The sequence below is a fragment of the Buteo buteo genome, chromosome 13 (genome assembly GCF_964188355.1).
Source record: "Buteo buteo chromosome 13, bButBut1.hap1.1, whole genome shotgun sequence".
Taxonomy (NCBI): domain Eukaryota; kingdom Metazoa; phylum Chordata; class Aves; order Accipitriformes; family Accipitridae; genus Buteo; species Buteo buteo.
In genome coordinates this window covers 25,499,541-25,515,489 of record NC_134183.1, presented here as the reverse complement: position 1 = coordinate 25,515,489, position 15,949 = coordinate 25,499,541, and the positions used below count along the sequence as shown (strand labels likewise).

The window sequence follows — 15,949 nt, the reverse complement described above, 5'->3', positions numbered from 1 at the left end:
AGCATCAAAGGGACAATTATTTTCTCTTCCTTCTTGTAGCAGCACCGAGTAGGGGGGGAGGAATGGAAGAGAGAGGAAGCAAAGGTTGTACATGTTTTATGAGCATAATTATAATTAACTATTTCAGAGATTAAAATTAAATTAAAATTTAATTACAATTTACTGTTTCAGAGATTAAAACTGAGGAAAAAAGACTCAAGGTTACGAGCTACCTCACAGATCTATGAGTTATCTAGCTCAGTCTAAACATACAGATATAAATTATTATTCTTTTTAATCTAGCCACTGTTTAATAGACGGTGCCCACGAGTGTGATAGGTGCTTTACAGACTTGAGATGCCAGTGCTGCATCACAAACTGAATACTGGCCCAAGGGCCATGGTAACAAAGAGCTCCAATCCCACAGCCGCGCACAGAGGAGCGCTCCACTGAGAGCGCTGCACCCAGGAGCAGCCTGGAAGGCTGGACTCTAAACACGTAATGTGAGAGTAAAGGAAAGGCAGAAGTGATTTTTATTTTCAAACTCTGGTCGGCACGGTTGTTAAACACCACTTAATTCAGATATACTGTGCGATAACCCTTGTTTGTAAGCGAGAGGCAGAATGGAACAATAAATGAAGGAGGCCACTCACAAGCCAGGTGGAGAGTTTTAAAGTAGGCAGGTGATCTGGCTGGTTAGTTATGATTTATTATAAAGGCATCTTTATGCTTTTTGAATTTCCTTCCATGGGTCATGTTAAACAAAATGGCATTCTTGTAAGGCAGTTCATCCCCTACACACATGCACACACTAATCATTCATGTCAAACTAATAGCAAATGCATATGAAGAAAGTACGACGTGTGATGCCTATTACAAAAATCTTTTTCATTTTAATACACTGGAAACAAGGATTTTAGTTTAGTAAAGCCAGTAGCAACTGGTATGAGTTCACAGTACTGTATCAACATTTTCAGAGACTGATTTTGACTGTTAAAGGCCTGAGACTTTTTCTGGTTTGTGGCAAAATTGCTTTTCACAAGTTGTCCCAGAAGATCTTTGGTTTTAAAAAAAATATTATGCAAATTAATTCTATAACGGAGATGGGTGTAGAATTATGGGGATGAAAGCGCATGTGGAGAAAATCATCAACATCATCTCCCCATTTGTATTTTTTGATGTGACATTCCTTATCATGAGGGAGAGAGGCACTTCTGCAGCTTTCCTACCCTTGAGCTTCCTTCCATGTCAGAGAGGTATCACAAAGCAACTCAGTAGTCCATCTGCATTTTATTTCTTGTCGTTTATTAGCACAACCATACTGTTTTGAGAGCTCTGCCCATCCCTTAGTAAAAAGCATCCAAAGTGGTTGGAACAACTGGTGGAAAAATAATAAACATTTTCAGCTGCAGTTGTTCAGATTCTGGATGAGTTGTTTATAAATGTCTTGTCTAGAACTGTCAGGAGGTGGAGCTAACATCACTGAAAGATGATAAATTCTGACATGGTGCTCTGAGATTTCTCTGCCACTGAATGTAGGTTAATATGGGATTCAATAGGAAATCTGGCTTGTATATTGCTGCATATTACAGGAAACGAAGGAACTTGTCATTTGTCTGCAGATTGCTAATTGCAGTTTATTGCACATGCAAAAGGTTAATTTGGGTATGTTATCACAGTAATCACATGCACTGTCTCAGAATAAACTATACTCCCAGTCTTATTGATGATGGGGCCTGTGGGATTTTGGACATTATTTTGTAAGATTATGGCAAATACGAATTTTACAGTAAATGCTGTAACAGTAGGCAGCAGTGTCCTTAAGTGTAAACAACTGGGATAGAGTGAAGTTGCAAGTCTCTGGTATGACACACTTTTCCTTGACCCTTAATTTACTTATTCCCTGAGCTGCATGTAATTTATTCTTTGTGATGATACATTGAAAACAGAGGTCTCATCTGTTCTAAATGAAAATTATATCCTATTCTTATCATTGCTAATGCTTTGTATTTAGAGTAGTATTTAAAGGCCTCAGATTAATTCATGACCTCATGCTAGGTGCTGTACATATACATACAGTAAGCTCACTGCCCCAAAAACCTTACACTTTAATTAAATAAAGGTTGCAGGAAGGAAGTTCTATTACCTCTGTCACAAATGGGAAATGATAACAGAGAGAAACTAAAAGGACTGAGAATTACACTCCTCCTGCAATGAGTCCTGTATTTGCCTGTAATATATCCTCCCTTCCTGCTTTTGTTAAGTTGCTATAAAATGGTAGATAGATGGTTGGTCTCTCCCCCAGAGATGGAGTTTACTATAATTCTGCACGTTTTAAGGTTTCATGGAATGAAAGGTGTTATGTAGGTAGATAGATAACACTTTAATTTAGATCTGATTAAGTTATTCCAAAGAAATACTTCTGTGGAGTAGATTCGTGTGAATCTTGTGTGCATTGCTTGTTGCCATATGAGCACACTATTGCATAGATTCTGTGTTCCTGGGGGGGCTGCCCTGTTGGTACATGCGTGTTTTAAGGTACATCAGTATAACTTTTTCATTGTTACTATTATTATTCCCTAGAGTTTGCTCTTAAATGTTTTCTGAAATAGTAAAAAAGCAATAGCCCTCAAGATGTTGGACCATTCCACAGGATTTGTAGGAGTCTTGAAACACCGGTGCACGCTTAGTCTCCCAGAAATGCATCTCCTTCTCGCCCTGCCACCGGAAAGCATCATGCTTATTCTGAAATGCATTTTAAACATTTTTAATCAGAACTCCTAGCTTAAAATTAAAAAATAAAGCTAGATCAGCATGGAATTTTGCTTTGAGAAAATTTTTCTCATAGAGGAATAAAAACCTGAAGGTAACTTGTTTTCCTTTTTCTCCTTAGTCAGTACATGGATGTTCAGTACAGTACAGTGATCTTGGGCAGAAACACAATCAAGAGTTTAAGCAGATGGGGTGGGAATGGGGAGGGATTAAAAAAGGGGATAGTATAAGTTAGGAGAATAACCAAAACAAAGAACAGGCAAAACCCAAGCACAACTCAACCACTCTTCTCATATCTTTGCATTTCAGTATTTATGACCCTCCCTGTTGGACTTCAACAACAGTAATCCTCTATATTGACGTGTCTTTCCCTCATCTCTGTCCTGTCCTGCCCCTATCTGGTAAATGGGTACAGTTACTTTCTGTCTCACAGATTTTAGAGTCCTGAAGTTAAAAAGACTGCAAAGCAGCAGCCTTTTCATTTTTATTTTATTTAATAATAAAGAGCATTATTTTTATTGCTGTCAAAGGTTCTGTCCATCTGCTTTTTCTCTGTTTAAAACAAAAGATGCTCGATGCTGAAAATAGTTAAGGGCCTTCTGGATCCTTGAGCACTTTTAAGTAACCTCTCATGTACCCCCTATGGAAACCATCACTGCTGCCTATGGGAGTAAAGTGTAAATTTGTAAAAGGAATAATTTTTTAAATATGGAACTATAGAATTCCCTTAGTTGATGGGACAAGGCAAGCACTTAAGAAAACACATCACCAGTCTATACTCTTGCTAGAAAACAATCCACTGGAGCTTTGTTACAAAACCTGCAAACATCCTGAGGAAGTGACAGTAATTTGCAATAAACACTGCGTGTAAACAATTACCTGTGACTTGTTACACTTGTTTGTACAGGCAGCTGGCTAAACAGATCTGTGTGCACTTGTAAACGTCTGTCCCTGTCAAACTTGATACTGGAAAACAATTACTATTTGATTTCTCTGAAGTAAGAAAAAGTCAAGTCTTTTGTAGCCAGCAGCTGGCACGGGCTAAGTAAATGTGGGTGCTTACAGATACATAGAGAAAAGCTGGAGAAATAAAATGCGATGGTGGTGTTTTTATGAGAACGGTGAGGACACTTTCATGTCCAGTCACCAGACTGAAGGAAGATTTCTGTGACAGGGTACTTGATGAAAAAGCTGTTTTTACTGGTCGAGGGCTCCCGTGGTGGCAGAGAGGTGCAAGCAAGCGATGCGGTCACGCAAGGTCCAAAGAAGAGGCAGGGGCGATTTATTTTCTAGTCGTTTAGCAAAATGGATGTAAGACGTTGGTGAAATTACGCTAGAGCAGTTATGCGTGATGCGTTCCTCCCCTTCACACTCTTACGAAACAGAAACGCTGAAGTTGCAAGGCGAGGGAAGCCGGGGAGCGCAGGATTTGCCAGTCACGCTGCGGACTCTTAACTGAGAGCTGTCACCCCGCTCCATCCCCACGTCGGCCAGCCCGGCGGGCGGAAGTCACAGGCCGGGCTTTAAGGCCCGCGCAGCCTGAAACACGGTGGCACTTGAGCAACTTGCCGCCCCCTCCGCAGCGCCCAGGATGCACCGAGCCCGCAGCGCTGCCGGGGCAGGCGCCGGGGGCGCGGCTCCCCCGCCGGGGCCGGCCCCCGCCCGCCGGGGCCTCTCGGCCGCGGCGCGCCTCGGCGGCCGCAGCCCCCGGGCCCGCACTGGCGCTGCCCTCCCGCCTCTCAGGAGACCGCGGCTGGGGGCGGTCGCCGGCCCCGGGCCCGCACGGCTCCCGGCCTCCCCCCGAGGAGGGCGGCTCCGTCCCGCCGCGGGGGACTCCCGGAGGTGGGGCAGCCCCGGGGAGAGGCTCCGGGCGCAAGGCCCCCCCTCCCCGCTCTCGCTGAGGGAGCCGGGCCGGGCTGAGCGGGCGGCGGGTCCCTTCCCTCAGCCCCGGCCGCGGCGCCGCGCGGCCGCAGGGCGGGGGGGGCGGGGCGCGCAGGCGCAGGGCGCGCGCCGGCGGCGGGCGGCGCCGCGCGCGAGGCGGCAAGGGAGGGGGGGGTGGGGGTGCGGGCGGGGGTGCCGCAGCCGCCGCCCGCAGCGTCCCTGAGGGGCGGCCGCCCCGGGGCGCGGAGCCCGGCGGGCAGCGGCGCTCCGTTTGGCGTCCGGGAGGGTCGCCCTGCCGGCTCCCATCGCTACTCGCCGCCTGGCAGGCGGGGCGCGGGGCGTCTCCGGGGCCGGCGAGCGGCAGCGCCGCTCCTTCCGAGGCGGGCGGCACACAAAGGACCGCGTTGGCCGCTCATCTCGGCACCTCCCCACCCCCCGCCAAAAAAAACCCCCCACCCAAACCCTAAACAAAAAACCCACCCAGCACCAAAAAAAACCCACCCCAAAAAAGCCCAGCCCTCCCCCACCGGCGCTCAGCTGGGGGCTGGCGGCCGGGAGCAGGCCTGCTTTCGGGAAGGGGGGGGGACGGGGACGGACGCGGAGGAGAGGGGCAGCCCGCGGACAATAGGCGCACGCCGGGCCGGGCGATCGCAAACAAGCGCCGGGGTCCGGTATTGTTCCGCACCCGACAACAAAGAGCGGAGCCGGGCCGGGGTGCGGGGGACGGGGGGGGGGAGAAAGGGGGAAGGGGGGGGTCAGCGCCGGCCCCTCCGCGCCGCGCCCGGCCAATGGGCGCGCGCAGCGATGGCGGCGGCGGCGCGGGGCTGTCAGCGATCGGCGCTTACGCTGCGGCGCCCGGCGCGGCCCCCCTTTCCCTTTCCCTTCCCTTCCCTTCCCTTCCCTCCTTCCCTCCCTCCCTCCCTGCCTGCCTGCCTGCCTGCCTCCGCCCGCCTCTCCAGAGCCGTCTGGCTGCAGCAGTGCCTCAGACAGAGGAGGGGAGAGGAGGAAAAAAAAAACGCTGAGTGAGTGGAGTGGAGCCTGGGAGGGGCTCCTTAAAGAAACGCTGCCGTCGCTTGGCATTGTGGCCGGCGAGGAACTCGAGGGGGGGAAGCCATCGGAGCTCCTCTCGCTATCCTCTTCCCACCCCCCCACCCCACCCCCAGCCGACAAAAAAAAAAAAAAAAAAAAAAAAAAAAGGAAAGAAAAAAAAAAACAACAACCGACCAAAAAACCTCGGGGGGGGAGTCGCGGGGGGGGTCCTGAGAACATCTTATAAACCGGATTGCACTGAGAGGAGGAAAAAAAAAAAGCAAAAAAGATACAAAATATACAAGCAAAAGGCAACAACTGCCCGGTCTCCAGCAGTCGCCCACCCTCCCTCTCCTTCTCTCCTGCTGGCCATCTGCCTTGGGTTTTCCTTTGTGTCTGATCTTTTACTACTGAGCCGAGCGCAGGAGGAGGGTGCACCACACACGGGGACTATGCCCAGCTCGCTTTTTGCAGACATGGAGAGGAACGGGAGCGGCGGCGGCGGCGGCGGCGGCGGCGGCGGTGGTGGTGGAGGGGGAGAGACCCTGGATGACCAAAGAGCCCTTCAGATCGCCCTGGATCAGCTCTCCCTGCTGGGGCTGGACAACGACGAGACGGGCTCCATTTACGACAGCGAGCCTCGGAAAAAGAGCGTGAACATGACCGAATGCGTCCCGGTGCCCAGCTCGGAGCATGTCGCTGAGATAGTGGGGAGACAAGGTGGGTGACTGCTGCATGCGAGGGGGTGTGGGTGAGCGGGTCTCCCCTCCGCGCTGCCGGCCGTGCGGCTCAGATGCGACACTGGCCATTCCCGTGAAAACTGCAGCCGCACGGCGGTGGCCGCTGCCGGCTTCCCCCAGACAAAGAAAGTGCAGCAGACGTGATGTTTCCGAGGAGCGCTATGCATCGGTTTCGAGATGCACTTTCAGCTGCTGGGAGGGAGGGGGGGGGAAATCACGAAAATAATAAAAAATCCCTCCTTTCCTCCGGCTGCAAAAGTTAGATTTGCAAGAGGAAACGGGAAGAAAATGGGAGCCTCGGTGCTTGGGGGGGTTTCTTTGTGCCCCCAAAGTTAGAAATCGTGGATTATTTTTAAGGAAGAGAAATGGAGTGGGGAAGTGGAACAATGGGATTGGAATAAAGCATCCGCAGTGGGGAATGTGGCTCACTCGGTACAGCCGCTGCTCCTCACCTTCTTAAGAACTGATTTTATTTTTCCGAAAGGAAAGTGCTGAGCAGGAATGTGGACTGGCGGGTGTGTTGATATTTGTAAAGGCTGCTTGCATTTTATTTCTTTTTTTTTTTCCTCCTGGTTGTGCAGTTTTTCTGCACGCTCCTTTTTTTTGTCACCGTCCCTGTGAAGTGCATGTTGGTAGTTTTGGGGCAGTTTGCATGGCAGAGGTGTCGGTGGCCACTCGCGATGCCTTTGGGTGTGTGCCAGGGCTGTGGGCTGACATTACTTTACACCGTGACTGGGGCTCCTGGACGAGATGCCAGTGATGACCCGGGGTAGGGGGCAACTTGTTTCGGGTGGGTGTGTTTTTTTTCCCCCTCCCTAGCTGCACCCAAATAATGGGTTGTAACTGATTGTCGTGTCCCGTCCCGTCCCCCCCCCCCCTTCGCCCTCCATCTCCCGCATCTCGTTCCCAGGTTGTAAAATCAAAGCTCTGCGGGCAAAGACCAACACCTACATCAAGACCCCGGTTCGCGGGGAGGAGCCGCTCTTTGTTGTGACGGGCAGAAAGGAAGATGTGGCCATGGCCCGCAGGGAGATCATCTCGGCGGCCGAGCACTTCTCCATGATCCGAGCCTCGCGGAACAAGAACACGGCCCTGAACGGCACCGTTCCTGGCCCCCCGAACCTGCCCGGCCAAACCACCATCCAGGTGCGGGTGCCTTATCGCGTGGTGGGCTTGGTCGTGGGGCCCAAGGGGGCCACCATCAAGCGCATCCAGCAGCAGACGCACACCTACATCGTGACCCCGAGCCGGGACAAGGAGCCGGTCTTCGAGGTGACGGGCATGCCCGAGAACGTGGACCGGGCCCGGGAGGAGATCGAGGCGCACATCGCCATGCGCACCGGCGGCATCATCGAGCTGACGGACGAGAACGACTTCCACGCCAACGGCACGGACGTGGGCTTCGAGCTGAACGGCACGGGCAGCCTGTGGAGCAAGCCCACGCCGCCCAGCATCACGCCCACCCCGGGCCGCAAGCCCTTCTGCAACTACCGCAACGACAGCTCCAGCTCGCTGGGCAGCGCCTCCACCGACTCCTACTTCGGGGGCGGCACGGGGGGGGGCGGCGGCGCCCGCCTGGCCGACTACAGCCCCCCGAGCCCGGCGCTGAGCTTCACCCACAACGGCAACAACAACAACAACAGCGCCAACGGCTACGTGTACGGCGGGGGCGGCGGCGGCGGCGGCGGCAGCGGCGGCGGCGGCGACGTCCTCTCCTCCCCGGACTGCTGCTCCGATCTGCCCTTCGACTCGCCGCCCGGCTTCGACCTGGCCCCCGCCCCGCCGCCGGGGGCCGCCCTCATCTGGCCGCAGTTCGAGCGCGGCCCCGCCGCGCCCCCCTCGCCCGCGCCCTCGCCCGCCGCCGCCGCCGCCGCCGCCGCCGCCTTCCCGGGCGCCGCGCCCGCCAATGCCAACCTGGCGCTGCTGGTGAGCGGCCCCCGGCGGGGCGGCGGCGCCCCGCCCCCGGCGCGGCTCTCCCCGCCCCTGCACGGCAGCGCGGCCGGGCCCGAGCACCCGCTGGCGCGGCGGGTGCGCAGCGACCCCGGCGGGCGGCTGCTGGCCGCCTCCTACCCGCTGTACGCCAACGGGCTGGGCTCCCACCTGCCGGGGCTGCCCTCCGACTCGTCGGCCTCCTCCTCCTCCTCGTCCAGCTCCTCGTCCAGCTCGTCCTGCTCGTCGTCCGGCGTGCGGCGGAAGGGCAGCCGCGACTGCTCGGTGTGCTTCGAGAGCGAGGTGATCGCGGCGCTGGTGCCCTGCGGCCACAACCTCTTCTGCATGGAGTGCGCCAACCGCATCTGCGAGAAGACGGAGCCGCAGTGCCCCGTCTGCCACAGCGCCGTCACCCAGGCCATCCGCATCTTCTCCTGAGAGCCGCCGCTGGGGCCGGGCCGGGGCCGGGGGAGCGGCGGCCGGGGCCGGGGGAGCGGCGGCCGGGGCCGCTGGGGCCGGTGGGGCCGGTGGGGCCGGGGCCCGCCCGGGGCGGGGGGTGCGGGCTGACAGCTGCGAGCGCGCCGAGGGAGGGCTGGGGGGTGGTGGTGGTGGTGGTGACAGCGGGTGCATGCTATAAATAATAACGGGCGACTCCATTCTAGTGCTAGGCTAGTTTTTACACTGTACTTTAATACGAAGCTTCCAAAACTCCCCCTTTTTTTATAAACGACGACGACGACGACGATGACAAAAAAAAAAAAACATAAAAAAAAATAATATCGAAAGTAGGAGATGCTTATGATGATGACAATGGTGTGTGGACTGTTAGTAAAACGTGCTGGTAGTTCCTAGGATGCTTATTACGAAATAATTAAATCTATGGGTGGATACTTTTCTGAATGTTCTTGAAAGGGCAAGAAGTTCCTGTGAAAAAAAAACCAACCATGATACTGCAGCTTTATCGAAGTTTAAAAAAGAAAAAAAGAAAAAAAAACCCCACAAAACTGTAACATATCTCTTATATATATTAAAAACGTTTAAAGGTTTTAAAGATAAATTGCATTAATACAGATTGAAGTATTTTATTCTTTTTTGACTTGAAAAATTATATTTCATATTGCAAAGATGTTTACAAGTATTTTAATTTAAGTTCAGTGAACTTTTTGTAGCTGGGTTAAATCTTTTTTATTTTAGTATGGCCTTATGGCAAAGAACACTGTATTATTTTAATATCACACAATTGTGAACGGAATTACAAACCATAAAATGTGTAATGCTTTGAACAGTATTCTGTTGGGATGGAGATTTTATAGGTTCAGAAAAAAATCTTTTAAATCTGCTTCACCCAGCATATTTTCTATTCAGTGATATAAAGCATATTTTATTCTATATTATTACAAAAATGGAAATGTATAAACATATGTCAAAAGGAACTGTTGAAGCTTTCTAACATTTGTATAAATAGAATTCAGTGGAAATTACAAAAATTCTGTTGCACCACTATAGTTTTAGTATTTCTATTTTAATACATTTGTTTACCACTTGTTTATGTATATGTAGGTGACGTTACTTGAGCTTAAATGTACTTTACTGAGCAAAGTTTAAAAACAAAGTATATTTTATTTTATGATAAAGGGCCTTTAACCTCATGGTCAAATACTAATATTATATTTGCTGAGACAAAATTTGAAATTGTATCAAGAGTTTTATTTTTCTGACATTTAAAGTTCTACATAATAAAAGTAAAACTTAAGTAATGGTGCTACTTCATGTTTTTTTAAGTATTTCTATATAAATAAAATAAAATATTACAGAAAAAAAAAAGTACTCTGCGTGGTGATTTGATTTGACGTGCTGAGAGTGTCGTTTGCATTTTTTTTTTTACCCGCTTGTAGCGCTGAAACGTGTTGGGAGTTTAAACTGTGTCATGTCAATGCTGCTGGAACTCTTTAGCTTGTGAAGGCTTCCAGAATAATCCTGCCAGCCATCATACCTTATAACACGTTTTTAAGGGGAAAAAAAAAAAAAAGTTGTTTTTTTATTGTGTGGCATATTGCTGGCCTTATTCCACATCTAAAAATACTATTTTTTCAGAATTTTTAGGCCTGAAAAATACTTGGTTTCGTGTGACTTGTTACTTCTAGCAAATAAAGCCTATGTAAGAAACGGAGCTGACAGCTTTCTTAGCTTGGCGATCTAAGAGCGGAGAGCAGGGGCGGCTCCTTTGTCATAACGCGCCGACGGAGGCCCGAATCCTGCGGGTGCTGGCTCTGCCATGCCCAGGGACCTCAGAACCGCATCCCAGAGGCGGTGTTTTCTGGAGTGGGATGAGGGCTTTAGTATCCTTCCTCAGTTCTTGAAAGTGCTTCTTGGTGTTTGGCAGTTGTGGTTCGGGTAATTGGTGTTGACAAGCTTATTTGAATGAAAAATTTATTGCCGTGTAAAATTTGTTTGCTTTTGATGATGCCCACAGTGGTATTGGGGCTTTCTGACTAATGAGCCTACGAACCCATCAGGCAAACCCCGCAATATTTTTGTTGCTGATCGTAGTCAACGTGTTTGAGTGAACTTGCTGGATAAAGCGTGTTAGAGCAGATTTCAGAAGGTGGCTGCAGATCATTTGAGATGTTTGCTTCTGAGGGTGCCGGTGCACTTTTCAGCGGGCGAGCGAAAACAGCAAAACAAACCCAAACTGTGTCGCGTATTTCATATGTTTTACTTTGTGCTCAGCAGTGTATGCCAGAGCTGCTCTGCTCTGCTCTGCTCTCCTTCATGGACTCCAGAGCTGCTGGTTGGGTGGGAAGGGGGAGGAGGGAGGATGCGGCAGGGGATGATGGGATCTCTTTGTTTGATTTGATTTGATTTTTGCTTCTTTCATTGAACTGTGATTGTGCTATCATCTGATTTATAGAGTTAAAATCCCTCACTGAGTGTTGCATTTGTCTCGGGAAGCTTGTCGTTTTGAAGGGTGGAAAAAAATTCCCCAATGCTGTGGAAAAGAATCCAGAGAGTGGCAGAGAAGATGTGCTTAAATACAGAAGTGGTACGGACATTGAAAAAAACCTTGGCAAAATTGGTTACTTTAAAGGGATCAGGAAGTTTAAGTCCACGTGTATATTTTCTTAATGATGGGTGTTTAGGAAATGAACTCAAAATGCGTCAATCAATTTCTCGTTTCAGTGTAAACATCCTGTACTGGTGTCTGGGAAAAGTTGTGAAAATGACTATAAATAAAAAAGTGAATTTGATCACTTTGCTTAATTTTCCAAGCTTGGTGAAACTGAGCGGTAAATAGGGTGAACAAAAGGTGAAAACTGAATTCTCCTCCTTTCCCCCCCTCCCCTTAACGTACACTGCTGTGTGTCTCCATGGTGTTAACGGCGGTGCTATGGAAGACTGTGAGCAGCCGACGTCCCTCTGGAGAACTGCACTCGTGCGGCAGCTCGACAACCACCCCGACCTGGGCAGGGTGGCAGGGCATTGCCCAGCTCGGCCGCCGAGTCCCTCGTTACGTGTAACCGGCCTCATCGTCCGTGTTCGTCTTGCGGGACTTGACTTTACTCTTTTCTTTACCAAACTGTGGCTGAAGCAAAGGCAACCTCCCCCTTCGACTGTGGCTCTGGCTGCCTTTTCAGGCTCTGTAGGCCGTTTCACCCCCAGCGCATGCTCCACGTGCGTGTCGTTTCTGGCCGGGAAGATGGGCTGTAGTGCCTTAAAAACCGATCGCGTTCGTTCCTCTTTGGCAATTACTTCGCCCGCATTGGGACCGGTCTGGATTACTCTTGCTTTGGCGTCCTGGATGCAGCGAGTGCCTTTTGCCCCGTCTTCCAAAGAGCGCGGGGTCAGCAGCACCCACCTGAGGCACCTCTGCTGCCCGGTCCCGCTGTCGGAGGGCGTTTCGGAGGCGTACGGGCACACGCGGTGCCCGTCGCGTTACGGCTCGGCGCGTTCTGGTTGCGGTGCTGTGCCCCGAACCCCAATTTGCTCCCGGTGGCAGGGTGTCAAATCCCTTGTCTTTGGCTGGTGGGGAGGAGCGCGTGTGAGCAGGGACGGCGCGGGGAGGAATGTGCGGGCTACACGTGTGCGCTGCCCCCCCAGATTTATGCCGTAGGTCAGTCCCCTGGACCGCAGAGGCCATAAATCGGCGCAGAATTTGTCCCAGGGTCTGGGGCCATATGGTGTGCGGGAGCGGGAGAAGGAGAGGGACGCCCGCGCGGAAGGAGAATAAAGGCCTGTGTTTGGTGCGGGAATATTTCAAAGCCTGAGAAAGGGGCAAAGTTCAGTTTCTAATGGAGCGCTTTGAAATATAGAGATGTATATGGTCAATGTTTGTCTTCCAGAACAAAGATCGCTTTGTCTTTCAAACGTTTGCGTGTTGGTGCTGAAAACTGTACGGGGCTGGGGGGGTTGGTTCTCCACCGCGAGAGGCTGCCCTGCAATCTCGGCAAGTGCTGGGGGGTGGGAGCCCCCGGCGCGGGTGAGCAGCCTGGCCCTGCTGTCCCAGCCGGCTGCGGGGGCATCGGCGAGGACCGCACGTTCCGGGTGCTTCCCTGTCTTTGCTAACGCACCTGTATGGTTCCCAGTGCGTATACGCATAATTATCTTAAAAAAGGATACATCTGAACTTGTAAGAATTATTATATACAAAGTCCTGAGCTTAATTATTCCTCTGTCCGTATCTTGTCCTCCATGGAATTTGCATAACAATCAGACATCAAAGCCAGAGCCCTTTACCGGAAGAAAGGTCTTTCCACTATATTATTTTAATAAAACAAATTATAATGATCAATTTAATCTAAATTTACCCTGTAGATTTTTTTTCTGCAAATCGATTGAAATGAGACTTAAAAGCAAACTTTAAATTTAGTAGTAAGAATCTAGTACAGTAAGGTATTTAAATAAAATTGCTTTTTTGTTTGATGTTTCTCACTCCTCTCTGCCAACCCCCTCACCTGTCTTTTTTTCTCCGTTCTCCTTGTCTTGCCATTTTGGAAATTGAAATGATGCTTTGCTGTCACTGAAGTGAATGGGAATTCTGCCGCTGGAAGAGCATGCTGGTGAGTATTGTGTTTAATTGATCTAGAAATAGCAAAAAGTAATTATTCACCCTGCCTCTGCTTATTTGTGTTTCCTGTACCTGTTGTCTCTCTAGTAGAGATGATTTAATTAGAGAACAAAGACTATTTTAAATCTAAGGTAGCTAAAAGGGATGCTTCCGTCTGTATAATCATTTGAATTTCTGATTTACCTTTACATGATAGTCTACCTGGTAAATGCCAAAGGGCCCGAGTTTGCAGGTGAGTAAGTGCTCTATCCAACGGTAAGTGATGTGGGAAAGACACTCATAACTACTGCGTTCTTTTGTTTTCTTCTCAGAAAATATATATATAAATACGTATGTGTGACCATATATTCAATATATACTTGTGTACACAGGTGACTGCTTAAAATCCTCCAGACAATCACAGCTTAGAAAGTCTTTCCTTTTTCAGTACATTAATGTTAACAGAAACTCGCTGTAATACTAGAAAAAGTTTTATTGTAGTTTTATTCCTTAATATTAAGGATTTTAATGAAGCTTTCACAGTTGGATATGTAAAATAATTACATTTCATCTAATTTCTAGCTTTGATTAAAAAGTAAAAAGCTTATTCTGCCTTAGTTCTAGTGAATTAGGTTGTATCATGATGTGCTTATATAGTGAGGAAGCTGTATCAAAAACACTTAAGCATTTGGTATATGGGTTATTCTTTAATGTTATCTGTACATGTAGAGTGTGTGCAACTCTCTGCCCTAGATATATACACGCGTATATGTACAATATCGTGAGTACCGTATAGCCCCGATCTTTTAAAATTCGTGCGGTCTTGGTAAAGTGACGTTGAATTTGCAGCCTTAAGGAATATCGGGTGTGGCTGTGGCTGCAGAAACCACCTGTAACCGTCGTAGGCTGCATTTTTCTGAGTTTTGGGCTCCAGTGAAACCAGTAGCAGAAGCCCACCTTGATCAGGATTTAATTCTCCCCTTAAATTAAACTCTGGCAAATAAGGTTTGTTTGCATATAAAATCTTATCCGAGACACACAGGTAATATTTTTCCCTAATGAGGGTTTGTTGGGGTTTTTTGGTAGGGAAGTTTTTGCCATATCTTCTGTAACAACTTACAGCTCTCCACTGGTAAGAACTGGTTAAGAAAATCAGTCAGTTAAATGCCTTCATACTAAATGCATCTTATACCTTTACCACTACAAATGTGATTGATTAGCTGTCTCGAGAAATTTATAGCCTTTGATAAGATTGCACCAAGAGAAGTGCCTTGTTAGCTTTAAATGGAGAACAAAAAGAGATTTTTGATGTTCCTCATTATTGGTTTTTCACTGGTGATGGAGATAAAATACAGTAAAGTGCTGTTTCCTCTTATGTATAAGGGCTCTTCTGCCTTTCATACCTGGTAGAATTGTGTGGCCCACTTTACATTAGTATGAATGGCAAATGCCTTGTAAATGTGACTGCCATGAATGGGTGAATAGGCCGTCGTCTCCTGTTTTGTCCTTTGTCTTTATGTTTTATTCACTTTTACCTTCTACAAAAGAGCCTCAATTTAGACCTGAGAAAACAGTAGCATGCTCCAGTTCATTATAGATCTAGTGGCAGGTTTTATTTGATTTTGATGTTCTTTATATTTTGATGGCTGCACTAAACAGCAGAAGCTATTTTAATCAAAAGAAAATTTCAATGAGAGCATGACCTATAAATAGTGGTTTTGATAGAGTCACAAAAGTTTCTGTAACACATTTGGAAATTATTTCCACGATTTAACTGCAAAAGGCAAGTAAATCACGCCTCTTTAAGAGTTAGGAGAAAAGGAGTGTTTTTCAGGATCTTTAGTTCTGCTACTGAGTCATTGTATCATCTCAGCTAATTAATTTCACCTTTTATATGCTTCAGGATTTCCATCCGTGAATGAACTAATGACACCTACTTACAGGCAGTATTGTGAAGATTAATTAATTGACATTATTGAAGTATCCTGAGGTGGAATTCCTGATGTAAGTACAAAATATTATTGCCGATACTTCCTAATTAATCAGTTCACAGTAGCCAGCATGTGGGAATCATGTTGGTCTAGAGCAAACAATCACAGAACTGGATTATATTTGAAATCTGTGGGTTTGGGTTGTTGGTTTTTTTTTTTCAGATTTCTGGTTTTACATGTTATTTGAACAATCTTATACAGTGAGTGTAAGCATCTCCCTTCCTCATGTAGCACTTATAGGTGTGGTGGGCTTGACTTAGGAGAAATACATGATCCCAGTGTTATACATATAGCCCTGGTAGGCTTTGTTGAGGATACAGAAAGGCAACTTCGGCTAGCAATTTTCTTGCCTCCTCTGTGTAACATGGCTAACCCTTTAAAACGTGATGCCCTTTTTTGATGGAGATGAAACCGTTAGCGTTCTGAAGAAGCGTACAGCACTGATCTAGTAATCCCTGTGCGTGTGGCTGGGTATTACTGAACAGAGCTTTTCCTGCGTGAAGGAGGATGGGAGGAGTGATGTCTTACATCACGAAGCATCGGAAGGGAATTGATGTTGTGAAATTGTTTGTAATTTATATGGA

At 48.6% G+C, this 15,949-nt stretch overlaps 1 protein-coding gene across 1 annotated transcript; it reads left to right on the top strand.

The window, feature by feature from the left end:
* Positions 1–4,041: 4,041 nt before the first annotated feature.
* MEX3B (mex-3 RNA binding family member B) lies at positions 4,042–10,154 on the top strand. Its single transcript, XM_075045133.1, has 2 exons — positions 4,042–6,381; positions 7,312–10,154. Exons 1-2 carry the CDS (start codon positions 6,114–6,116, stop codon positions 8,766–8,768), a joined length of 1,725 nt encoding a protein of 574 aa, XP_074901234.1. The 5' UTR covers positions 4,042–6,113; the 3' UTR covers positions 8,769–10,154.
* Positions 10,155–15,949: the final 5,795 nt, after the last annotated feature.